This window comes from Paroedura picta, chromosome 6 (assembly GCF_049243985.1).
Source record: "Paroedura picta isolate Pp20150507F chromosome 6, Ppicta_v3.0, whole genome shotgun sequence".
Classification (NCBI taxonomy): Eukaryota; Metazoa; Chordata; class Lepidosauria; order Squamata; family Gekkonidae; genus Paroedura; species Paroedura picta.
In genome coordinates, this window is record NC_135374.1 from 10,515,355 (window position 1) to 10,541,740 (window position 26,386).

The window sequence follows — 26,386 nt, forward strand, 5'->3', positions numbered from 1 at the left end:
TTCCCAACCCAGAGCTGGCAACCCTCCCTGAGACACACCTCTGAGACTTTATACCAGCCTTGCAGACCCCCAGTTTGAGCCACCCATTACTGAGTGTTAGTACTCGAAGCTACCCTTTGAATCCGACCCGCCAGAGGCAATAAAAATATTGACAACCACTGCACCTCCCGGATCCTCGTGCTTCTAATTCTCAGAGGCCCAGAAGCAATTGATCACTTAGACTTGGTGGACTGTAAATAATAAAGAACTGCAAGAAAAGAAAAGGGGCTTACTGTTGCAGGTTTTGTTGAATTTCGGGTTTTCCTGGGAGGATCCTTTCAGCCGGCACTGGAAACGGTGCTGCCAAAATTCCTGAAACCAGGGGTTTCGTTGATTGGTTTCCGGCTGAAGCTGCAGGTAATAGTCATCAAACCACTTCACGTCGGGGGACTGGAGCTTGATCGTTATTCCGCCAACGGCTTCCCGCTGGTAGCCGTCTGTCACATCGTACCTGTCCGCCCAGCCGTCACTGCGGAGATAAATAAAAGGGAGAAGACGCTCCGTTGAGGTTACGAACTGAAGCGTTCAGGGGCATTATTGACGGGCGTCCTTGGAAACGCAGCAAGGAGGGGTGAGCGAAAGGGGGCCAATCTGTATGCTGCCGATCTCGCATCACTCTTTTTAATGTGGAGAGAGAATCAAAGAAAGACAACACATCAAGTTACTTATTGTCCTTTGACCAACGGGGCAAAAATAGAAGGAAAAGAAGAGTTGGTTTTTATATGCCACTTTTCTCCACCAGAAGTCTCAAAGCGGCTTACAATCACCTTCCTTTTCTTCTCCCCACAACAGACACCCTGTGAGGTGGGTGAGGCTGAAAGAGCCCTGATATTACTGAAGAAGAAGTAGAAGAGTTGGTTCTTATATGCCGCTTTTCTCTACCCAAAGAAGTCTCAAATCGGCTTACAATCACCTTCCCTTTCCTCTCCCCACAACAGACACCCTGTAAGGGAGGAGTGGCTGAGAGAGCCCGGATATTACTACTTGGTCAGAACCATTCTAGCAGTGCTGTGGCGGGCCCAAGGTCACCCAGTTGGCTGCCTGTGGAGGAGGAGCAGGGAATCAAACCCAGCTCACCAGATTAGAAGTCTGCGCTCCTAACCACTACTCCAAACCGGCGTTCGATAAATAAATAAATTATAAAAAGGAATCAATAGATTATAAATAAAACAAATCTTTATTTTTTATACTGTGAGGGCAGGCAGCCACATGGGATAAACCATTAGTCAAACTATGAAGTCATCATATATAAATATACTGAAAAAGCATGTCGCCCCCCAACTGGTTTAGGCTGGTGTGTGTGTGTGTGTGTGAGAGAACCTTGGTGAGCAGATCTTTTTTCAGTTTCCCACAGTGATGCAAGAATTTTTTTTTAAACATGCTGTGCATGCTGAGGAAGTGAGCCTGCACACAAAAGCTCACACCTTGAATAAGTCTTTGTTGGTCTTAAAGGTGCCATTGGACTCAAATGTTGTGGTGCCATCAGCAAAGGCAGCTAGCCAATCAGCAACCCCATGAGCACATGGTGCTAACTTTCCTTCCCTCTGCCAACTCCCCATTCTTAAAAGGGAACGCAGAGGACTCCTTACCAGGGGTGGCCAAACTGCAGATCTCCAGATGTCCGTGGACTACAATTCCCATGAGCCCCTGCCGGCAGGGGCTCATGGGAATTGTAGTCCACAGACATCTAGAGATCTGCAGTTTAGCCACTGCTCCTTTTGATCCTCCCTGCCTGCTGCGAATTAAACCTGGCAGGTTTCTTTCCTTCCCAACGAAATCAATGCTCCCGAACTTATCTGTAGTCAACTCTTTCCTCGCGAGCTAATTATTTATTTTCTGGTTTCTACTCTTTGCAGGCAGCTTAATTCTGCACAGATTGGCCTTATTCCCAAGGGAAAGGTGTTTAATGCAAGCTAGAAGGGAGAAAGGAGAGAAATGGCTTTGCTCGCTGCTGATAAATGGGGGCCAGTGGAGAACTCTGCCCAATGAAGCAATAAGACCTTTCAACGTCTTAGCTCAGGGGTACTCAAACTGCGGCCCTCCAGATGTCCATGGACTACAATTCCCAGGAGCCCCTGCCAGCGAATGCTGGCAGGGGCTCCTGGGAATTGTAGTCCATGGACATCTGGAGGGCCGCAGTTTGACTACCCCTGTGACTTAGCTGAATGTTCGTGGGATTCCCTGGAGTTCCTGCAAACCCCCCCCCCCTGCGATGTGGCTTAATAGAAAGCTGTCTGTAATGTACCTGAGGGTATACCCAGTGGGGCACAGTGCTTGCCCATCACATGGGGCCCATTAGACACCTCTGCCCCCTCTCTCCTCCCTTGCCACTGAAATTCAGAGCAGGCCATAATGGATGGAATTTCTCCCTCCCCCCCTGCTCTTTCAGCCTTTTGATTATTTATTGCATGCATGTGCATATTTTATCATTCTCTATGTTTTTATTATGATATGCCCTGCCTGAGTCTGAAGAGAAAAGGTGGGTAATACATACAATTAACAATAGCAAGTTTTAAAGGGGAGGCAGGATAATTATCTGATTCTGTGAACTTGGGCAGATGGTGAGTGGGTGGGCAGAAGGGATTGTGTCTGAGCTTGGCTCTTGTGGCCCTTTCTTGCACACCCAGGGAAATGCCCATTGCCACTTTGGGGTTGGGAGGTGAACTTCCTCCAAACCAGACTGGCCAGGGATTCTGGGGTTGTTTTTTTTTGCGGGGGGGGGGATCATCTGGGCATGAAATTGGGGTCACTGTGGGTGAGCACGTAGTTGTGAGTTCCTGCATTGTGCAGGTGGTTGGACTGGATGACCCTGGAGATCCCTTCCAACTCTAGGATTCTGTGATTCTAAGTAAGGCGAGACAAAAGTTTTGCTTCAATCGCTGGTTGAATTATGCTGACAGGGGTTCATGGGAACTGTAGTCCTTGAATGTCTAGAGAGCCACAGATGGCCACCCCTACACTATGGAAATACAATGAACTGATGTTAATGCAGAATCGAAGAACACCTGCATACCTTCCTCCATCACCATGCAAAGTGAAATGCAGGATTTGCCACCATAGAAGGGGATCTGGTCTTAAGGTGCAGAGTGTTAGCATAGCAGAGTTGTTTCATTGATATGCAGACGCTGTTTAGCTTAGAAAAGGAAGCTTTATTTACGGAAGGACATTCCGGATAGGAAAGGTGAGGCAGAGGATAGAGCTCCTACATCTAGCTGGCTCGAGAGAAGAAGGCAGACTGAGAAGCATCCGGGAAGAAAGAGGAAATTGCCCTAAGAATAGCAATCTAAGGTAAAGGTAAAGGTATCCCCTGTGCAAGCACCGAGTCATGTCTGACCCTTGGGGTGACGCCCTCCAGCGTTTTCATGGCAGACTCAATACGGGGTGGTTTGCCAGTGCCTTCCCCAGTCATTACCGTTTACCCCCTAGCAAGCTGGGTACTCATTTTACCGACCTTGGAAGGATGGAAGGCTGAATCAACCTTGAGCCGGCTGCTGGGATCGAACTCCCAGCCTCATGGGCAAAGCTTTCAGACGGCTGCCTTACCACTCTGCGCCACAAGAGGCTCTTGTATAGCAAAGAGTAGCAATCTAGGGACAAACAAAAGGCACACTTAAAAGATGGAAAGGTCCTGAACTCCCTGGTCTATCCAACAGCCTTCTTGCTGCCCCCGTCAGGGTCTTCCTCTTCCTGGTTAACTTTGTACACCGGGCATTGCATACGCCAACACAGAGAAAGGTTGTCACTATATCATTAGAAAGACCCTGTGGATTGAAGAAACGATGCAGGACTACCTTATGCATTGAATGTGTGAGAAACTGGTGATGATGACCGTGAAGATGATGATGGGGATGAGTGACGACTGTGATGAAGATGACGTGAATGAGCTTGATTCAGATGGGTCGACCGTGCCTTCTGGATATCGCTGGAGTATAAAAACATATTATAGTATTATAAAAACATATTAAAAACATACAATAGCCTTCCGGAAGCAAGCCAAAGTGCACCTCCATGCACCATGAGCTCTGCGTCTAAATCAGGGGTAGTCAAACTGCGGCCCTCCAGATGTCCATGGACCACAATTCCCAGAAGCCCCTGCCAGCATTCGCTGGCAGGGGCTTCTGGGAATTGTGGTCCATGGACATCTGGAGGGCCACAGTTTGACTACCCCTGGTCTAAATGATCCATTATTAGCCCTTTTAAGGTATTCCCTTTGTGGCACCCCAAACTCATGCACTGTCAGGAACCAGGTAGAAGACACCTGAGTCAAGTCCTTGCAAAGACAGTCCTCGAGACCACAGGGTTTGTGAAATCCAAAAGGAAGCTTTATTCAAAAGAATCATAGAATCATAGAGTTGGAAGGGGCCACACAGGCCATCTAGTCCAACCCCCTGCTCAATGCAGGATCAGCCCAAAGCATCCTAAAGCGTCCAACAAATGTGTGTATCCAGCCTTTGCTTGAAGACTGCCAGTGAGGGGGAGCTCACCACCTCCTTAGGCAGCCTATTCCACTGCTGAACTACTCTGACTGTGGACATTTTTTTCCTGATATCTAGCCTATATCGTTGTACTTGTAGTTTAAACCCATTACTGCACGTCCTTTCCTCTGCAGCCAATGGGAACAGCATCCTGCCCTCCTAAGACTAATACAAAGGCATCTACAGGCAAAGTTTGGGGAGCAAATTTCTTGGCAGAGACAAGGGATCAGTAGCCCCCCATAAGGACCATAAGGAAGGCCGAGCGTCAAAGAATTGAGGCTTTTGAACTCTGGTGCTGGAGAAGACTCTTGCGGGTCCCTTGGACTGCAAGGCGAACAAACCGGTCAGTCCTGGAGGAGATCAGCCCGGACTGCTCCTTAGAAGGCCAGATCCTGAAGATGAAACGCAAATACTTTGGCCACCTCATGAGAAGGAAGGACTCCCTGGAGAAGAGCCTAATGCTGGGAGCGATCGAGGGCAAAAGAAGAAGGGGACGACAGAGAACGAGGTGGCTGGATGGAGTCACTGAAGCAGTCGGTGCAAACTTAAATGGACTCCGGGGAATGGTAGAGGACAGGAAGGCCTGGAGGATCATTGTCCATGGGGTCGCAATGGGTTGGACACGACTTCGCACCTAACAACAACAACAACAAAGCAAGGTCATCGAGAGCAGGATGAGATAAGGTGTTCTGGCGCTTTAGTGTGCAAAGGGAGGACAGGAATCAACAGGCGATTTATGGCTTTATGACAACTGTCCGGGAGGCTCCGGGAGAACTCAGGTGAAACTCGGGTCAGGAACTGGGGTTCATGACATGCACCAGGAGGCCACAGTAGCTGAAATCCTTGTGGTTGTTCTACTTTGTGTGAAGGGGGAAAGCGTTTCAAAATGCAAATATTTAAGCTTTTAAAAGCGGAAATGTGCACCCTCAAGAAACTTTCTTCTCTTATAAAGCATATTAAATCTGGGATGGAGAAATGGCCATATTCATACAAAATAATGATTCGCGTATTCATAGAATCACAGAATCTTGGAGTTGGAAGGGTCATCCAGTCCAATGCCCTGCAGAAAGCAGGAAACTCACAACTACCTGCCCACCACAGTTCTATTCCCAGATAATGCCCCCCCCCCAAATAAAATAAAATAAACAGAATCCCTGGCCAGTCTGGCTTGGAAGAAATTCTCCTACTAGCCCCAGCGTGGCAATCAGCATTTCCCTGGGCATGCAAGAAAGGGCCACAAGAGCCAAGCATGGACACAATCCTTTCTGCCCACCCACTCACCATCTGCCCAAGTTCCCAGACTCAGTATTTCTGATCATGCATAAGGTATTCTCCTGGTTTAGGAGTTAAGAGTTATAAACATTATTTTTTTGGGGTGGAGGAGGGGGTGGCCTTCCTTTTACAATATGGTATCGTTCTTGTCTTGTGGGGACCAGGGGTAGTCAACCTGTGGTCCTCCAGATGTCCATGGACTGCAATTCCCATGAGCCCCTGCCAGCGAATGCTAGCAGGGGCTCATGGGAATTGTAGTCCATGGACATCTGGAGGACCACAGGTTGACTACCCCTGGTGGGGACTATCCCTTTTTGCCATTAGGGAATTTGGATGAATTCTCCAGTTGAACATCATGACAACTGAGTCAGCGCTCTAGGGCAGGGGTAGTCAACTTGTGGTCCTCCAGATGTTCATGGACTACAATTCCCAGGAGCCCCTGCCAGAAAACACTCGTGGGAATTGTAGTCCACGAACATCTGGAGGACCACAGGTTGACTACCCCTGCTCTAGGGGAAAAAGAGTCCTCTTTGTCTTCTTCCAGTTCCCTTCGATGTTGCTGGATGTGATACATATTCTTATGAGGACACAGGGATATCAGAATTTCGCAATTGCGGCAAAATACTAATCGGGACTGCTTCTGGTTAAAACAGGAGGGTGTGAAAGTGCAGAAGGGTTACTTTTACCACTGCTGGCCCCCAATGGAACAAAGTAGGAAAATCACAGTCCATCTATTAAGAGGAGCCCTGAAAGAAGACTACAAGGACCTCTGAGAGCTTTAATAAATGTAATGAGGGAAATCCCCGCTCTCCCAAATTGACTGCTAATTAAACTGGGACAGTTGCACTGTGGGAGGGGTGCTAAGTCTCCCCCTCACTTGCAATCTCTCAGTCTCAGTCTAAATTCTTCACCCCAAAGGCTGGTATTCCTGCTGCCAACTGGACTGGGGGCTGGAAATCTGTGATTGCAACTGTTCTCCAGATGATAGGAAGAAGAAGAAGAGTTGGTTCTTATATGCCGCTTTTCCCTACCCGAAGGAGGCTCAAAGCGGCTTACAGTTGGCTTCCCTTTCCTCTCCCCACAACAGACACCCTGTGAGGGAGGGGAGGCTGAGAGAGCCCTGATATTACTGAAGAAGAAGAAGAGTTGGTTCTTATATGCCGCTTTTCTCTACCCAAAGGAGTCTCAAAGCGGCTTACAGTCGCCTTCCCATTCCTCTCCCCACAACAGACACCCTGTGGGGTGGGTGAGGCTGTGAGAGCCCTGAGATTACTGAAGAAGAAGGTTGTTTCTTATATGCCGCTTTTCTCTACCCGAAGGAGTCTCAAAGCGGCTTTCAATCGCCTTCCCTTTCCTCTCCCCACAACAGACACCCTATGAGGGAGGTGAGCCTGAAAGAGCCCCAATATGCCCCCAAAAGATCACTACGCTCTGCCATCGCCAACTGGCTAGTAACCCCTGGCCCCAAAGAAGTACGTTGGACCTCAACAAGAGATCAGAACTCCAAGAATTCCGCAGGGGCTGCAAAAGGGAGCTCCTCCACCAGGCATTCGACTGAGGTTAATCCGACCTATAAACATCCGACGGTCCCCCCTTAAGTCATTTCAGACCTCCCTAGGGGTTAAAGTGGTTCTTTTGAAATTGTTCAATGAGTTAATTGTGGCACCCTGTTAAACGTATATTTACTCATGGAATTGTTATTGATAAATTGTTGTGACTGTTATTAATGTATTACATTGTATGTATTCCACAGTGTTCCTATGTAACTGCCCTGGGACGTATGGGAGGGTTGGTATACAAATCTAAGGAAATGAATGAATGAATGAATGAATGAATGAATGAATGAATGAATGAATGAATGAATGAATGAATGAATGAATGAATGATGTCACAACAACCCAGTGTCACTCCCCGCTTCACACAAAGACTCCAGGTAGCCCGAATTCAGCAGGCAATCCCAGCTTGGCAGGTGTGTATGGGGTCATATCATTTGCATTTCAGTCTCCCCCCAACAGAACTTTGCTAGGTCTGATAACAGACCAGTTTCATCTATAGTCTTCTTCTCTATAGGGCAGGGGTAGCCAACCTGTGGTCCTCCAGATGTTCATGGACTACAATTCCCATGAGCCCCTGCCAGCATTTGCTGGCAGGGGCTCGTGGGAATTGTAGTCCATGAACATCTGGAGGACCACAGGTTGACTACCCCTGCTATAGGGTACGGAGAATATGCCTCAACCGAGCTCGTTTCAGATTCATTGGAGGGTGGGGGGAAATAAACCAATTTCCTTAGTGTGAAATCAATATAGAAAGTGGGAAAAAGAGAAAAAGAGTCAGAGAGAAAGCGAGAGAGAGAGAGAGAGAGAGAGCAGTTATGTTTATTTGTAGAAGCATTGGATGTTATTTGGAAAATTTATCCTTGAGGCTCAGGACCGAGTCGGGGTGAAGGCAAAAACCAGTCCTCTCGGGGCTGCTAACCAAAATTGGCTATGGCAGATTCTCCTTTTCCTTTCCCTAGAAGTCGTCTTATCAGCCTCGGGGCTGGAATCCTTGCCAGCTTACTGGATAGGCAGTGAATTGTGTTACCTTTTTTTAAAAAAGCCGACTGTATTCACAATATTTTCCTGATCCTGTGCCAGGAGGCCCAGGAAGACACTTCTGGCCTCGGTACACAGCGTCACGGCGTTCTGTTGATGAAGCTAAACAGAATCACCAGCACAGTGATGTATGACCAAAAAACAAGGCTGCACACTGACATCGGATTCGCTGGAAAACAGAAGGCCTTTAAATGCTTTTACGAAAGATTTAACTCGCCGGCTTCCCTGGCTTCCGCACAGCACTATGGAGATGATTTATTTCTCCTGGATTATGGGACCAAGGGCAGCATCCTCAATCCAGAATCAATAGTAAGATTAATGTGAATGACTGTAGGCAGAGGAGGAAGGTCAGGGGAAGGGGGGGGGAAAGGGAGTCTTCTTTTGTGAAAAGTTGCCAAGAGGCACAACAAAAAATCAGAATCCAATAGCACCTTTAAGACCAACAAAGACCAACAAAGAGGGCTACACAGGGCTGGCTTTCTAAAAAGGCAACGTCTGATATATATGTTAGTTTCAGGCAGCTTTGATGCTCAACATTGTATACCCTGAAAATCTTGTTCATCTCTAAGGGGCTCCTGGACTTGAATCTAGCTGCATACAGAATGGAGAGGGTTCAGAGGAGAGTGAGGAAGATGAACTGGGACCTGGGGACAAACCCCTGTGAGGAAAGGCTGAGGGACTGGGGAATGTTCAGCCTGGAGAAGAGGAGGTTGAGAGGGGACAGGAGGGCTCTCTTGAAGTATTTGAAAGGTTGTCACTTGGAGGAGGGACAGTCATGGATTCAAACTACATGTAGAATGGTATTGGTTAGATGTCAGGGGGGAAATTTTCACAGTCAGAGTAGTTCAGCCATGGAATGGGCTGCTAAGGAGGTGGGGAGCTCCCCCTCACTGGCGGTCTTCAAGCAGCGGCTGGACAGATCCTTCTCCTGGATGCTTGAAGCTGAACCGGCATGGAGCAGGGGGTTGGACTAGAGGGCCTGGATGGCCCCTCCAACTCTATGTTTCTATATAAAACGGAACCAATTTCTATCAATTCTCCCCCCAGGACATTGGAGAGCTCCAAAGCAGGTGTCAGTACACAGTTCCAGTAATATTTTCCCCATCAGAGCTAACATACGGCAAGTTCATAGGTGTCACAAACCTAAAGACAACCCCAAGGGACACACAAAACAAGCTAAGGCATCACTTAAGGGGAAGAAATCCAATAACTGTTTATTCCAGTTCACTAGTTAGAATTATCCTGATAGGTATGCATTGCTGAAAGCAGGGATCTCAGGGACAACTAAGGTTCATATAGGCCAGCGGTTCCCAACCCCCAGTCTGGGGACCGATCCCAGTCCATGGATTAGTCAGTACCGGGCCGCAGCTCCTCCTCGCCCCCTCCCCGGCTGCTGCCTCCAGGGCTGCCCTGACACTCTGCCACTGGCTCACCTTTGGTGCTCTCCAGTGGCGGCCATGGCTGGGGCTCCCCCTTGGTGTGGCACTACGCAGCTGCTGCTGGCAGCACCCCCCAGCGGGCGGTGGGGGCACCGGCGGGAAAGCAAGCGGAGCAGGGGCTCAGGTGGCAGCGACGTCCCTCCGCAAAAGACTACTCCCCCCCCCGGGCCTTAGTAAAATTGTCAAGCATTGACCAGTCCCCGGTGATAAAAAGGTTGGGGACCACTGATATAGGCAATCCCCCACCCACCCCCTTCACCCATAAATTGCATGCCAAAAATCTGTTCCCACCACGGCCAGGCTTTTATCCTCAAAGAGAGAACCGAACAGCACATTCACAGCCAGGTGCCAATGACCCAGCAAGGCTTCAGAACGCTTTGGACACAACACACGAAGAACATAGAGAAGGGAGCAGGAAAGCGATCCAAGAGCCAAATAGAGAACAAGAGGCAGAAAGAAATGAGGCTGCCCCAGAGAACCAGAGTAAACACCCCAGAAAGATCAGGCATGTAGCACACCGAAAATTCACTATGAACAATTTGTCTGTGTGTGTGTGTGTGTGTGTGACATGACAAAAGGGTTTTCAAGGCAAGAGATGAACAGAAGCGGTCTGTCACGGCTTGCTTCTGTGCAGCAACCCTTGACTACCTTAATGGGTTCCCCTCCAAGTACGAACCAGGGCTGACTCTGCTTAGCTTCTGAGATACGACCAGGGCTGAATCTGCACGGAGCTTTTATTCCAATCCCAGGTCAATTCAGTCCCTGCCGTCTGCACTAAATGCGATTTCCATTTTGATTTTGGGCGATTTAAATTTTTCATCTGCAACAAGCAGTATTGATCTGGAGTGACCCTGCCTTTCCCCCGCAATATCCTGGAGTGGATATAACCCTTGGTATTTGAAAAATCGGCATGAGTAAAGGTGCAGCTTTCTGCTTTTCCCGAGCTAACTTGCTGCCTCAAGCCTCCAGCACTGTAGAAAAGCCCTGATTGGCCAGGGCATCAGTTCAAAGTCTTCCTCGTTCCTAGGCTGCAAGGCTTCCCTTAAAGGGGAAGCCCTAACTTCTCTTGGTAGAAGCTCCAGAAGCCTGAGCTTCTCTTGGCAGAGATTTCCGCTTGGAATTATTCCCCCTCCTCTCCTGTCTCCAATCTCCCCCCCCCTTCAAGAAAATAAAAAGGTTCCTACTGTGCTTGGCTCTCCCCCTTCTGAGCTTCCCTAATCACATGCAGAACACTCTTCTTTTTCAATGGGGGGGGGGGATAGAGGTAGACCCGAGTTCAAATCGATCTGAATTCAGCAGGATCCACAATGAAACAAACAAAGTAAATACAGAATCAGCCTAGGTCAGTCTAGCCTGGGCCCTTCAGGTCAGAGCCCCGAATCCCAGCACAAACTAAGCCCTGAAGGTACGGATCCCAAAAAATAAGCAGGACCTATGAAAGCCCTTGGAAAACAACATCTCTTTCTAAATACTGTTCTATCCATACCCAGTAGATTTTCCCCCTCCCGCCCCCCTCTAACCCTTGATGAATATTTCACTCTGTGATTATATTTGTGCTGCTAGAGCTCACTTTATAATCCAAGCTCAGCTGTCCACTAAACCAAATTTTTTTAACAGATGTGTAGCCGCGTGGGTCCGAAGCAGTTGGAGGCCAGGGGCACTTTTAAGACCAACGAAGTCTTATTCAAGGTAGAAGCTTTTATGTGCGTTCCATTTCAACAGAGATGGGTAAATGTTCATATCTAAACTGATGCATGGCCCGAAGCGGCACATACAGGTTCCTGCATGATCCATGTGTAAATGTGGGCATAACACTGGCCGTACTACACTCTTGGTAGCGTATTTTTCATAAGCAGTGGTTAGGCACAACAGCTATAGGGTGAGAGAAAGGTTGGAGAAGGCTCTGAGATAACTGTTTTCTGGACTGAAGAATATCCATCTCCATCACCACCACCTCTGAGGAAGCCTGTTTCACTGAAGAACCTGTTTCACTGAAGAACCTTCGCAGAATCAGCCTCTCCATCTAATGGCTCTCCAGCCTCTGTTTAAAAATTCCCAAAGATGGAGAACCCACCACCTCCCGAGGAAGCCTGCTCCACTGAGAAACCGCTCTAACTGTCAGGAACTTCTTCCGGATGTTGAGACGGAATTTCTTTTGAATTAATTTCACCCCATTGGTCCTGGTCTGTCCCTCCAAGGCAAGAGAGACCAACTCTGTTCCATCCTCTATGTGGCAGCCTTTTAAATACTTGAAGATGGTTATCAGATCCCCTCTCAGTCGTCTCCTCTCTAGGCTGAACAGACCAAGCTCTCCCAACCTTTCCTCCTACGTCTTGGTCTCCAAACCCCTCAACCATCTTTGTTGCCCTCCTCGGGACATGCTCCAGTTTGTTTACATCCCTCTTCAATTGGGGTGCCCAAAACTGAACACAGGCCCCTCCCCTTCCCACCCGCTCCAGGCCTATTATTGGCTATTTGGGGAAATTTGGATGGGCCAACATGGCCATATATGGCCGCATCACCTAATAAATATTTAACAAATTAAAAAAAATTAGAAATCTATTACCTCCCACCCACTCGGGAAACCCTTCCAGGGCCGTTAAGAAACCCCAGGGTTTCACGGACCCCTGGTAGAGGAGGCCTGCTGTATGTGAGGTAAACAGAGGCTGTTTCTTCTAGATTTTGGACGTGAAAGACAAGACATAGATGGGGATGGCCAACCAAGGAGAATTTAACAGAAAATAAAGTATTTAATAAGTAAAAAATAATGTGCGGAGAACGGACGTATAAATTCATGTGGGGAGCCCGTAGCAGTAGGAAAGAGTGCAGGGTTGGTTTTTTTGCAAGTCACTGCTTCCTTTTTTGGATTCAGACATCTGCAGTAGTGAGCAGGGGGGGCTCACAAAAAGCCACAACGTGACACAAATGTTGTTCATTTTTAAGGTGCGACCGGACTCTTGGGAGTCTCACACTTTTAGATGTATAAACAACAAAATCAGAGTCCGGTAGCGCCTTTAAGGCCAACAAAGATTTATCCAAGGCGTGAGCATTCGAGTGCAAGCATTCTTACTGACTCTCTCACAAAGTAAATAGCCGCTGAGGGGAAATGAAATCTCCCTTTCTCTGGAGAGGGTCACTCAGCAGGTTCACAGCTGCTCTTTTCTCTCACAGGACCAACACACACCTGTTAGGAATGATGGGCCCTTAACAGGATGCTTACTGGCCATACAAAAATGAGCTTTGTTCTCTAAAATGAGTCCCCCCCCCATTCTAACTTTTTAAAAAACCAAATAAAAGGCTGGCTAAGGTGAGGCTCCTTTCTAGAGCCATAAAATTCCTCTCCATTAGAAAAACAAACAAACAGGTTTCTCCCCCCCCTTCTTAAAAGGAAAAGCTGTTTATTTTACCCCTTGAAGGAGTCTCAAAGAGGCTTACAAACCCCTTTCCCTTCCTCCCCCCACAACAGATACCCGGTGAGGGAGGTGAGGCTGAGAGAGCTCTGAGAGAACTGTGCGGTGAGAACAGCTCTAAGAGGACTGGGACTGGCCCAAAGTCACACAGCTGGAAGGAGGAGTGGGAACCGAGTAGGATCCTCAGCAAATCCGAGTGATTGTCCACCATTCGGAGGCTGCGGAACTCCACCGGATAGGACAGACTGAACCAGCGTGGTGTAGCGGTTAAGATCGGCGGCATCCGGCCTGAAGAACCCCTGATTCCCATGCAATTAATGTGAGTTGCCGGGATTTTATTTTCAGAGCGATAAATCTTTAGGGCACCACCCCCTCCCCTCCAGGGTCTCTGGAAGTTAAACCTCTGAGTGGGCGAGAGGGTACATCTTATCCTCAGGTACATGAGCACAAAGGCACACGTTCCAGAGAGCTGTAAAGTGCCACGCAGGACAGGCTGTGTGTTGTTTGACAGGCTGGCGTGGCCCGTTTTGAACAGCAGAGAACAACAGATTGCAGGCCAATTATTCCAGCAGATCCTTAACTTACAGAACAAACATGTACTTGGCTTTTAAAATGATCCTGGCTATTGCAGAGCAAACAAACGCAGCGGGGAGAGCAGAGCGTGGGGCGGGGGGGGGGGGGCTGTGGCTCTCTAGATGTCCATGGACTACAATTGCCATGAGCCCTTGCCAACAGGGGCTCAAGGTAATTGAAGTCCATGGACATCTGGAAAGGCACGGTTTGGTCACCCCTGGAACAGAAGAAGAAGAAGAGTTGGTTCTTATATGGTGCTTTTCTCTACCCGAAGGCATCTCAAAGCGGCTTACAATCGCCTTCCCTTTCCTTTCCTCACAACAGACACCCTGTGAGGGAGGGGAGGCTGAGAGAGCCCTGATATTACTGAAGAAGAAGAAGAGTGGTTCTTATATGCCGCTTTTCTCTACCCGAAGGAGTCTCAAAGCGGCTTCCATTCGCCTTCCCTTTCCTCTCCCCACAACAGATCCTCTGTGAGGGAGGGGAGGCTGAGAGAGCCCTGATATTACTGAAGAAGAAGAAGAGTTGGTTCTTATATGGTGCTTTTCTCTACCCGAAGGCATCTCAAAGCGGCTTACAATCACCTTCCCTTTCCTCTCCCCACAACAGACCCCCTGTGAGGGAGGTGAGGCTGAGAGAGCCCTGATATTACTGAAGAAGAAGAGTTGGTTTTTATATCGTGCTTTTCTCTACCCGAAGGCATCTCAAAGCGGCTTACAATCGCCTTCCCTTTCCTTTCCTCACAACAGACACCCTGTGAGGGAGGGGAGGCTGAGAGAGCCCTGATATTACTGAAGAAGAAGAAGAGTTGGTTCTTATAAGCCGCTTTTCTCTACCCGAAGGAGTCTCAAAGCGGCTTCCATTCACCTTCCCTTTCCTCTCCCCACAACAGACACCCTGTGAGGGAGGTGGGGCTGATAGAGCTCTGATATAACTGCTCTGTGAGAACAGCACTATCAGGACTGTGATGAGCCCAAGGTCACCTGGCTGGTTGCATGTGGAAGAGCGGGGTATCAAACGGCCCGCCACGTTAGAAGCTGCTGCTCTTTACACTAAGTTGGCTCTCAATACAGCGTAAATTTTAATGAGACGGAGGGGCTTGGATAGCAGTCCCTGCCCTGGTCTCCGATGCCAGCAGGGCTTTCTTATTTTGATCCATGAATTGATGATGATGGTGGAACCTCCAACCATAGAAGATCCAGCGGGAGCTGTCAAGGCTGGGCAAGTGAGCATCAGCATGGCCAATGAGGTTCAATGTGGGCCTGTGCAAAGTAATGCAATCTGGAAACCAAATTCCTAACTGTAAGTGTACGTTGACGGGGTCCAAACTGATGGTTAATGATCAGGAGTCATAGTGGTCATAACTCATGGAAAATATCTAAGTGTTTGACTGCAGTATGAAATGACAGTGTTCTGCTGGGGATACTTAGAAAGGGGTCTGGAAACAGCTAAGTGCGGTGGACTCTGATTTGGAGAACTGAGCTTGATTCCCCATTCCTCCACATGTAGCCTGCTGGTTGACCTTGAGCCAGTCCCAGTTCACTCAGAGTTCTCTCAGCCCCACCTGCCTCACAGAGTGTCTGTTGTGGGGAGAGGAAAGGGAGGCGACTGTAAGATGGGCAGTAAAATGAGGGGTACAAAGAACTAGCTCTTCCTCTTCCTCTTCTTCTTCTTCTTCCTCTTCTTCTTCTTCTTCTTCCTCTTCCTCTTCTTCTTCTTTCTCTTCTTCTTCTTCTTCTTCTTCCTCTTCTTCTTCTTCTTCTTCCTCTTCTTCTTCTTCCTCTTCCTCTTCTTCTTCCTCTTCTTCCTCTTCTTCCTCTTCTTCTTCGTCTTCTTCTTCTTCCTCTTCTTCTTCTTCCTCTTCTTCCTCTTCCTCTTCTTCCTCTTCCTCCTCTTCTTCTTCTTTCTCTTCCTCTTCTTCCTCTTCTTCGAAACACAGAATCATAGAGTTGGAAGGGGCCATAGTTCCACCCCCTGCTCAATGCAGGATCAGGATTTTCTTCTTCTTCAGTATCATAATGCCCCATATAAATCTAAGGTGCAGCCTCATTTGCTACCCAGAAAACCCCTACCATTAGCTCAGTGGGATTTTAAGATATGATCTACAGGGTATTTTTCAAAGCCCCTGCTTTAGCCGCATTACGATAGGCAGACTATACAGAAGTTAAGAGTATCGGCCCAGAGATTCAGGCTTGACTCCCCGCTTTCTCTTGGAGGCTCACCACATGGCCTCGGGCCATCTGCGCTCACACCTCCTAGCCCACCTCACAGGGTTGTTGTGAGGATAAAACACAGGACAGGCGAACAACATCCTCCGCTTCGGGTCCCCATTGGGGAGAAAGGCCGGGGGTCAATTTAAAAAAACATCTAAATAAAGACGGCACAACGCTGCTGTGGGACGCCTTCTCTGGAAAACCAGCATGTGCTCTTCCATACGATGGTTCCCCCTGAGCCGGAACTGAAACGGCAAAGGAACAGGTCTCCAGCATCTTACCCCATGCCTGCCAACGTTCCACCCTATTTGTAGAGCTGCACGAAGTCGCCATGACAACTAAGTGTTCAGGCTATTTAAAAAAAAAAAATTATATGAATTGCCAGGGTTCTGCATTGTTACTGTAAGCGTAGAGGAGGGGAGGCATGCTTGAAAGCGCCAGTGCGCCATGTCAAAACCCACATGCCATTGTGTCTTTTGTGCTCCCTTCCGTTTTGACGCCCACTTTGGAAAGTGCGCCGCAATCAGCATTATGCAAGCCTTCGAAACAAGAACGGGCCCATTCACCCGAGCGCGCTGAATTCCAGCCACCCTTTCTCTCCCGTGCGCAGAAGTTAGCGCACCCAGCAATGAGTGTGGGCATGGACACGTTTGGAACATCTAAAAACACGCAGCGCTGAACCCCGCCGAACCTTTCATTGCTTTGGGAGTGGCAGCAATTTGGCACTGAGAATTTGGGAGGTGGAGGGGAAAGACGTGGGTCGCTTAAACCTTTCCCGACCTTTGGCTTCACCTTACCGAATCGAACCTACCCTGCAGGGTTATAAACACATTTTTGATGAAGGGACGGGATGGGGCTGTGACTCAGTGGAAGCACGTCTGCTTCGTGTGCAGGAGGTCCCGGGTTCAGTCCCCGGCATCTCCGGTTAAAAGGGACCAGGCGACAGATGACATGAAGGACCCTGAAAAGCCACTGAGCAGACAAGCAAGAAGTAGAAGAGTTGGTTCTTATATGCTGCTTTTCTCTACCCAAAGGAGGCTCAAAGCGGCTTACAGTCACCTTCCCTTTCCTCTCCCCACAACAGATAGCCTGTGAGGTGGGTGAGGCTGAGAGAGCCCTGATATTCCTGCTCGGTCAGAATAGTTTTATCAGCGCCGTGGCGAGCCCAGGGTCACCCAGCTGGCTGCATGTGGGGGAGTGCAGAATCGAACCCGGCATGCCAGATTAGAAGTCCGCACTCCTAACCACTACACCAAACTGGCTCTGAGCGAGGCTGTTCACAAAAGGAGGTTCTGGAGGCTGTTCATTCATAGGGTCACCAGAAGAGACTAGATGTCACTTAGCCAGCTTGGTGTAGTGATTAAGGTGGCTACTAATCTGGTGAGCTGGGTTTGATTCCCTGCTACCCCACATGCAACCAGGTGGGGGGGATTGAGATCGTCCCAGCGCTGATAGAGCTGTCCTGATCCAGCAGTACTATCAGGGCTCTCTCAGCCTCCCCTCCCACACACGGTGTTTGTTGTGAAAGGTTGTGTAAGCCGCTTTGAGACTCCTTCGGGTAGAGAAAAGTGGCATCTAAGAACCAACTCTTCTTCTTCTTCTTCAGTAATCTCAGGGCTCTCTCAGCCTCACCTCCCTCACAGGGTGTCTGTTGGGGGGAGAGGAATGGAAGGCGATTGTATGCCTCTTTAAGACTCCTTCGGGTAGAGAAAAGTGGCATATAAGAACCAACTCTTCTTCTTCTTCAGTAATCTCAGGGCTCTCTCAGCCTCCCCTCCCTCACAGGGTGTCTGTTGTGGGGAAAGGGAAGGTGAATGTAAGCCGCTTTGAGACTCCTTCGGGTGGAGAAAAGTGGCATGTAAGAACCAACTCTTCTTTTTCTTAACAACTAGTTCTACTCTGTGAAAATGAGCCTTTGCAGAACAGAATTGGTGAACTCAGCTTATCAAATGCCTGATGGTTGCTTGATGACCTTTCATGTAATGGAAGTTACATGTCCCTTGCTGAAAAACAAGATGAAAACTAAGTCTCTAGTCCTTGGGGTTTTCAAGCATCTCTGTTATAAAGGTAAAGGTAAAGGTATCCCCTGTGCAAGCACCGAGTCATGTCTGACCCTTGGGGTGACGCCCTCCAGCGTTTTCATGGCAGACTCAATACGGGGTGGTTTGCCAGTGCCTTCCCCAGTCATTACCGTTCACCCCCCAGCAAGCTGGGTACTCATTTTACCGACCTCAGAAGGATGGAAGGCTGAGTCAACCTTGAGCCGGCTGCTGGGATTGAACTCCCAGCCTCATGGGCAGAGCTTCAGACTGCATGTCTGCTGCCTTACCACTCTGTGCCACAAGAGGCTCTTAATCTCTGTTATAGGTGCATGTAAATAAATTGTATGGTTTTATATGCAATTTCTATAGAATTATAGAGTAGCAAGGGCCCCTACAAGCCATCTAGTCTAACCCCCTACTTGATGCAGGATGAGCCTAAGGCAGCCATAATTAGTATCTTTTGGTCTTTAGTGGGAGAAGGTACATAATTTGTACTTATAATACAAAAGCCTGTGTGATGAACAGTTTAGATGCATCCTATGAAGACTGGAGAAGTCCAGATTGAAATCCCTCCGTATCATTAGTTTCACTGGCCTCCTTGCATCATTCTCTTTGTTGTTGTTGTTGGGTGCAAAGTTGTGTCTGACCCATCGCGACCCCATGGACAATGATCCTCCAGGCCTTCCTGTCCTCTACCATTCCCCGGAGTCCATTTAAGTTTGCACCTACTGCTTCAGGGACTCCATCCATCCACCTCATTCTCTGTCGCCCCCTTCTTCTTTTGCCCTCAGTCGCTCCCAACATTAGGCTCTTCTCCAGGGAGTCCTTCCTTCTCATGAGGTGGCCAAAGTATTTGAGTTTCATCTTCAGGATCTGGCCTCCTAAGGAGCAGTCAGGGCTGATCTCCTCTAGGACTGACCGGTTTGTTCGCCTTGCAGTCCAAGGGACTCGCAAGAGTCTTCTCCAGCACCAGAGTTCAAAAGCCTCAATTCTTTGACGCTCGGCCGTCCTTATGGTCCAACTTTCACAGCCATACATTGCAACTGGGAAGACCATAGCCTTGACTAAACGCACTTTTGTTGGCAGGGTGATGTCTCTGCTTTTTAGGATGCTGTCTAGATTTGCCATAGCTTTCCTCCCCAGGAGCAAGCGTCTTTTAATTTCTTTGCTGCAGTCCCCTCTGTTAGCCTACTATATTTCTCAAATGGGTGTCGGAATATCACATATAAACCACTGAGCTCCTTGGAAGAATGGCCTAGCAACAGGCCCAATGCCCATATACCTTTGTACATCTGACAAAAAAATGCACACTGCAGAAAAACCCAGTGTGATGAAAGAGACACGGATGCTAAAAACCAAGGACCGCGGATCCAACTCGCACAACAGGGAAGCAAAACCAAACTGCAGATTGTGAAGCTGAAAGAGCAGAGATCCAGAACCCTGCAGAGGTCAAGGAAACTGCCGGAAGCAAAGGCAAGTGAAAAGATCACAGCCCTTCCTAGCTGCTTCCTAGAGCTGGAGATTCTTCCGCTGGTGTCGTTTGGCCGGTTTCTTCTTTTAAACAGCCTCCTTCCCTCCATTTCTTCGATAGCTTCGCTTGGCAGATGAATACAGAAGCGGCTGGACTGGAAAGGTGAATTAGGTAACCTCTCACTGGCAGTCTTCAAGCAAAGGTTGGATACACACTTTTCGTGGATGCTTTAGGATGCTTAGGGCTGATCCTGCGTTGAGCAGGGGGTTGGACTAGATGGCCTGTATGGCCCCTTCCAACTCTATGGTTCTATGATTCTCCGCTTTCGGAGAGATTTCAGTTTCTGGTCAGGGAGTCCAGCAATGCTTCCTTGCCTTTCATAAAATCATAGATAGAATCATAGAATCATAGAGTTGGAAGGGACCTCCTGGGTCATGTAGTCCAACCCCCTGCACTATGCAGGACACTCACAACCCTCTCACTCATCCACTGTCACCTGCCACCCGCTTGAACCTTCACAGAATCAGTCTCTCCATCAGATGGCTCTCCAGCCTCTGTTTAAAAATTCCCAAAGTTGGAGAACCCTCCACCTCCCGAGGAAGCCTGTTCCACTGAGAAACCGCTTTAACTGTCAGGAACTTCTTCCCGATGTTTAGATGGAATTTTTCTTGAATTAATTTCATCCCATTGGTCCTGGTCCATCCCTCCGGAGCAAGAGAGAACAACTCTGCTCCATCCTCTACATGGCAGCCTTTTAAATACTTGAAGATGGTTATCAAATCCCCTCTCAGTCCTCTCCAGGCTAAACAGACCGAGCTTCCCCAACCTTTCTTCATGCGTTTTGGTCTCCAAACCCCTCACCACCTTCTCTGGACATGCTTTGTGTGTGTGTGTGTGTGGGGGGGGGACTGAAATAGCAAACAAATCCCCCTTACCCCTTTTCAGTTTTAGATTGTTGTTGTTAGTTGCGAAGTCGCATCCGACCCATTGCGACCCCATGGACAATGATCCTCCAGGCCTTCCTGTCCTCTACCATTCTCCAGAGTCCATTTAAGTTTGCACCGACTGCTTCAGTGACTCCATCCAGCCACCTCATTCTCTGTCGTCCCCTTCTTCTTTCAGTTCTAGATGTCTATCTATCACGGATGTCAGAAAGGCAAATGAGGGGATTCGTTAGACCCAGGTCAGTCTAGCCGCTCTGTCACTCCCCCAAAAGCTTTTTGCTGCCCGGTTCATGGTGATGGAAGTCCCTGTTCTTCCCACAAGTCACCACTCTGCTGCCAAGTTCATGACTGATAGGGCTTTCACAGATTTCCACAGAGATTTCCCCCCTCCAGAGTAGGCATGGTGCCACACTAATCTCACGGCGCATGATTGCCACCCACTGTACAGTTATAATGCTGGTTTTAGATGTCAAGCCATTCACCCAGCATTCCTCCTGAGGGTCCTGTTCTCCACCCTAATTTGGTGCAAATGTTCTGGTTTACTTTAGCAAGAAGCAGAAACACACCCATGTGCCTGAGTTTTGTTAGCAGCCACAGCCTCCTTTATTTGAGCAGAAAGGTGGAGAATATATTTTGAACACTGGAAGCTGCCTCATACTGAATCTTATCAACAGTTCATCAAGGTCAGTATGAAGAAGAGACCTGCTGGTTCAGACCAGTGGTCCATCTAGTCTTGCTTCCTGTTTCACGCACTTGCCAACCAGTTCTTCTGGAGGGCCAGCAACAGGGCAGAGAGGCTGAGGCCTTCCTGAGAACATCAGAAGAGCCCTGTTGGATCAGACCAGTGGTCCATCTCGTCCAGCATCCTGTCTCACACAGCGGGCAACCAGTTCCTCTGGAAAGCCAGCAACAGGGCAGAGAGACTGAGGCCTTCTTAAGAACCTAAGAAGAGCCCTGCTGGATCAAACCAATTGCCCATCTCGTCCAGCATCCTGTCTCACACAGCAGCCAACCAGTTCATCTGAACAAGCAATAACACGGCATTGAGGCTGAGGTCTTCCTAAGAACATCAGAAGTGCCCTGTTGGATCAGACCAGTGGCCCATCTAGCCCAGCATCCAGTCTCACACAGTGGCCAACCAGTTCTTCTGGAGCAGGGCATAGAGGCCAACAACAGGGCATAGAGACTGAGGCCTTCAGAAGAAAAACCCTGCTGGATAAGACCATCCTGTCTCACACAGTGGCCAACCAGTTCCTCTGGATGGCCAACCCCATGGCATTGAGACCGAGGCCTTCCCCTGTCTTCCTTTGGTTGTCTCCCATCCAAGGACTGACTCAACTAAGCTTTTGAGATCTGACAAGGTTGGGCTGTATCATGCCACCTTCCCTCCCCGGTAGGCATCACACTGTCCAAAAGCATGATCATGCAGCTGGCCTTATGTAGAAGAAGAATGGGGAATCAATTCTCCAGATTAGAGCCCACTGCTCTGAACCACTACACCAAGCTGGCTTTCAAGTCTAGAGAAGAGCAGCGGTGGTTTGCCATTGCTTCCCCCTGAATAGCAACCCCAGTCTTCCTTGATGACTTCCCATCTAAGTACTAACCATGTGTGTGAGACGTGCCACCGGGTCACTTCCAGCCTATGAAAGACTATCCTCCAAACATTTTTCATCAGCAATAACCATGATTGATCCTGAGTGACCCTACCTTTCCCCCGCGATATCCTGGAGTGGATATAACCCTCAATATTTAAAAAATCGGCATGAGTAAGCACGCAGCAGTCTGCTTTTCCTGAAATAACTTGTTGCTGCCTCATGCTGTAACAAGGCAGTCTGTCTCTGATTGGCTGGGTGGCAGTTAAAAGAATTCCTAGTTCCTGGTTGCAAGATTTATTTTTTAAAGGTTTAAGGTGACTTTGCTCCAGAATCCACACTTCTCAGAGCAGAGATTTGCCTCATTCTGTGAGAGGTTGTTGCTGTCTAGCTTCTACTCATCTAGGCTCCCCCCCTGAATGCCCCCCCCACTCGCTCACCTGCCCACCCCTTGCAGATTCAGCCCCTGTGAGATAGGAGAGGCTGAGTGATCAGCATGGGAGGCAGTTCTCTTCATTCTAGAGGATGAAATCAGGGGTCTGAGTCTCCACTTGTCTCGGCTCCCCCACCTGCTCGCCCTCTCACAGCCTCATGCAGATGGGCTTCTGTTTCAAGTTGGGGGGAGGGGAGAAAGAACAAAGACTCGAGTTCAAATCAATCTGAATTCAGCAGGATCGAAAGCGGGGGGGGGGGGGGAAGCTCAGTGCAGATTCAGCCTCAGTTTCACATCCTTCCTAGTTCTGCAAAAGCAATAGCCTGGGTGTTGGAACTTGCTGTGAATGTTGAAACACGTTGGCCGCCGTAGAAGACGCAGTTTTTATTCCCACTTCGTAAATCTTCCCCAGGATATTATAGATCGGATCTTTCATTAGGTGTTGTTGTTCTGTTTAAAATGATACCTGGATTGGAAAAGGAAGTGCCTTTACACCATCGTATTGCTGACGGTGGCCAGGCTGCCTGTACATGCCTAAGAATTATTGGCCTCCATTTCTCTGACTTCCATTTCTTGACGGCTCATTGCTGGGTGGAATGAAACATTTCTTCCCCACGTCGCAAATCTCAACTCTTGTGTGCTGGTGTAAAGAAGGCATTTAATTGTGATGGTTACCGCCCTGCAGCAATCAGTAGGCAGTCATCTTGAAATGGATATCTTTGTTATTAAGAGAAAGGGCTGGTTTTTATACCCCACTATTCATGACCCAAGAGCCTCTTGTGGCGCAGAGTGGGAAGGCAGCAGACATGCAGTCTGAAACTCTGCCCATGAGGCTGGGAGTTCAATCCCAGCAGCCGGTTCAAGGTTGACTCAGCCTTCCATCCTTCCGAGGTCGGTAAAATGAGTACCCAGCTTGCTGGGGGGTGAATGGTAATGACTGGGGAAGGCACTGGCAAACCACCCCGTATTGAGTCTGCCATGAAAATGCTAGAGGGCGTCACCCCAAGGGTCAGACATGACCCGGTGCTTGCACAGGGGATACCTTTACCTTTACCTTTATTCATGACCAAAAGCAGTTTCAAAGTGACTTACAGTCGCCTTCCCTTTCCTCTCCCCACAACAGACACCATGTGAGGTGGGTGAGGCTGAGAGAGCCCTGAGATTACTGAAGAAGAAGAAGAGTTGGTTCTTATATGCTGCTTTTCTCTACCCGAAGGAGTCTCAAAGCGGCTCACTATCACCTTCCCTTTCCTCTCCCACCATAGACATCCTGTGAGGGAGGGGAGGCTGAGAGAGTTCTGAAAGAACTGCGACTGGCCCAAGGTCACCCAACTGGCTGCACGTGGAGGAGTGGGAAATCAATTTAGAGGCTCCCATTCTTAACCACTACACCAAACTGGCCCTACACCAAGGGGCTGGTTTTGCTGCAGGCATCAGATTGGTTGATTTAATGGATTGATTGACACTGATAGTTATACGCTGGCCTTTCACACTGGCTTTGCTGTTTCTGTTTTTTCACTTTGGTTTTTTCGGCCCTGGCCTGAATGGCCTGGGGCACTCCAATCTTATTAGATCCTGGCCCCTAGTTACTCAGTAACACGTGGAACTGAGACCAAATTCGTTTCAATCGTTTCAGTGGTCAAGTTATTTTAAAGTGCATTCTCATGCACAAGTGCATTCTCATTTGTCATACTGGAAAGGCCCGCCCCCCCTCCCCAAATGGCCAATGATGGTCCAGGTGGGGTGGGAAGGGGAGGGGTCCCAGGTGGGTATATGCACAGCCATCCTTCCCTACCATATTCTTCAGGATCACACCACCTCTGAGGTTTCTCAATGCTCTCCCATCTTTTAATGCAACATTTGGCTGCAGAGGAGAGGACACGCAGTAATGGGTTTAAACCACAAGTACAACAATATAGGCTAGATATCAGGAAAAAAAATTCACAGTCAGAGTAGTTCAGCAGTGGAATAGGCTGCCTAAGGAGGTGGTGAGCTCCCCCTCACTGGCAGTCTTCAAGCAAAGGTTGGATACACACTTTTCTTGGATGCTTTAGGATGCTTAGGGCTGATCCTGCATTGAGCAGGGGGTTGGACTAGATGGCCTGTATGGCCCCTTCCAACTCTATGATTCTGTGATTTGTTTCCCTTTTTAACAAAGCTATTTTATTCCTTAAGCAGCTGGGTGCTTTAGGACTCTGCGTATTTAAACTCTGCCAACACTTTTCTTATGTACTTATGATTTTATGTTCTGCCGTGGAAACATGGTGGTTGAAGAGAGGCATCTAAGTTTATAAAGGAATACATAAAAGAATCTCCACTTTGTCAAGGCAATAACACTTGAAAATGGTCATTCTACATCACGCCGGTTCTCCCGTCTGTGGCTGCCCCGACCTTGATTCTGAACCACTTACCTGTCAAGCAAAGAAGCAAATTGTTCAGGCAAAATTCGCTCTTGAGAAATCCATGTAGGGAATCCATTTTTCCCCGTTAGAGGCTTGCAGAATTGAATTTTCACAGTCGTATTGTCTGACTGAATTAGAGTCAGATGCACAAAGCAAATGTTACGCCGACACAGAGTTTTGGGGGAATCTATTATGTTTACTCATCTGGCCATCTCTTACAGATGGAAATGTGAAATTGGTACACCAAAAGCCTAGAGTATGACGATCCACATTCAGGTCTGCAAAATGAGCCCATCCGCATGCACAAAGAGACAAGAACGTAGACATTGGGGAGGCTTTCGAATTTTTCACCCCTGCGGTTCAAACCCAGCATCCCCATTTCAATTTTGCTTTTCATAGAACCGTAGAATTGGGAGGGGCCATACAGGCCATCTAGTCCAACCCCTTGGTCAATGCAGGATCAGCCAAAAGCTCGTGCAAACAGAACTCATGTTTTTATTTTTAAAAAACAAAGAGCAAGCTTGGTGTAGTGGTTAGGAGTGCGGACTTCTAATCTGGCAAGCCGGATTTGATTCTGCGCTCCCCCACATGCAGCCAGCTGGGTGGCCTTGGGCTCGCCACGGCACTGATAAAACTATTCTGACCAAGCATGAATATCAGGGCTCTCCCAGCCTCACCCACCTCACAGGGTGTCCGTTATGGGGAGAGGAAAGGGAAGGCGAAAGGAAGCTGCTTTGAGACTCCTTTAGATAGAGAAAAGCAACCAACTCTTCTTCTTCTTCAGTAATATTAGGGCTCTCTCAGCCTCCCCTCCCTCACAGGGTGTCTGTTGCAGGGAGAGGAAAGGGAAGGTGTATGAGACTCCTTTGGGTAGAGAAAAGCGGCACGTAAGAACCAACTCTTCTTCTTCTTCAGTAATATCAGGGCTCTCTCAGCCTCCCCTCCGTCACAGGGTTTCTGTTGTGGGGAGAGGAAAGGCGACCATAAGCCACTTTGAGCCTTCTTTGGGTAGAGAAGAACAGCATATAAGAACCAACTCTTCTTCTTCTTCTTCAAATTTCAAAAATATATTAAGAATGAATTAACTCCCACCATTCAGAAAACTCTTCCAGGGCCATCAAGAAACCCTGGTTAAGAAAGCCTGGCCTACACTGTTTTGGAGCTTTCTCCAGCCTCTCTATATTATTGTGAACACAGAGGAATGTATTGCTGAGAGTCACGGAGCTTATCGGTAACAACACGTTTGGCTATCTAATGGAAAATCATTCTTCATATGGCAGCAGCTGTAAATCTTGGAGCCAACAAAAAGCCAATTAAATGTTAGCTCTCTCTTTTTTTTTTATTTCTCTCCTGGCAGAGACAATGCAAAGAAACTACCCCATCCGTCAAACAGATGCAGAGTTAATCGGTGTTAGAAAAATAGCACCCCAAATATAGTTCTGGACATGTCACTGAAAGGGGAAGAAAGGAATAAATTGTGTACCCCT

The 26,386-nt window shown here is 48.4% G+C and overlaps 1 protein-coding gene across 5 annotated transcripts in view; it reads right to left on the bottom strand.

Moving 5' to 3' along the window:
* Positions 1-26,386, bottom strand: part of GRM5 (glutamate metabotropic receptor 5) — a 287,732-nt gene that overhangs the window by 64,315 nt on the left and 197,031 nt on the right. For all 5 annotated transcript variants that reach the window (XR_013231702.1, XM_077341416.1, XM_077341418.1 and 2 more), the window contains exon 4: positions 273-508. Coding sequence is in view for 4 of the 5 variants with exons in the window: in XM_077341416.1 (XP_077197531.1) it covers positions 273-508 (236 nt within the window). In the remaining variant the exon portion in view is untranslated. The remainder of the gene's footprint in view (positions 1-272; positions 509-26,386) is intronic.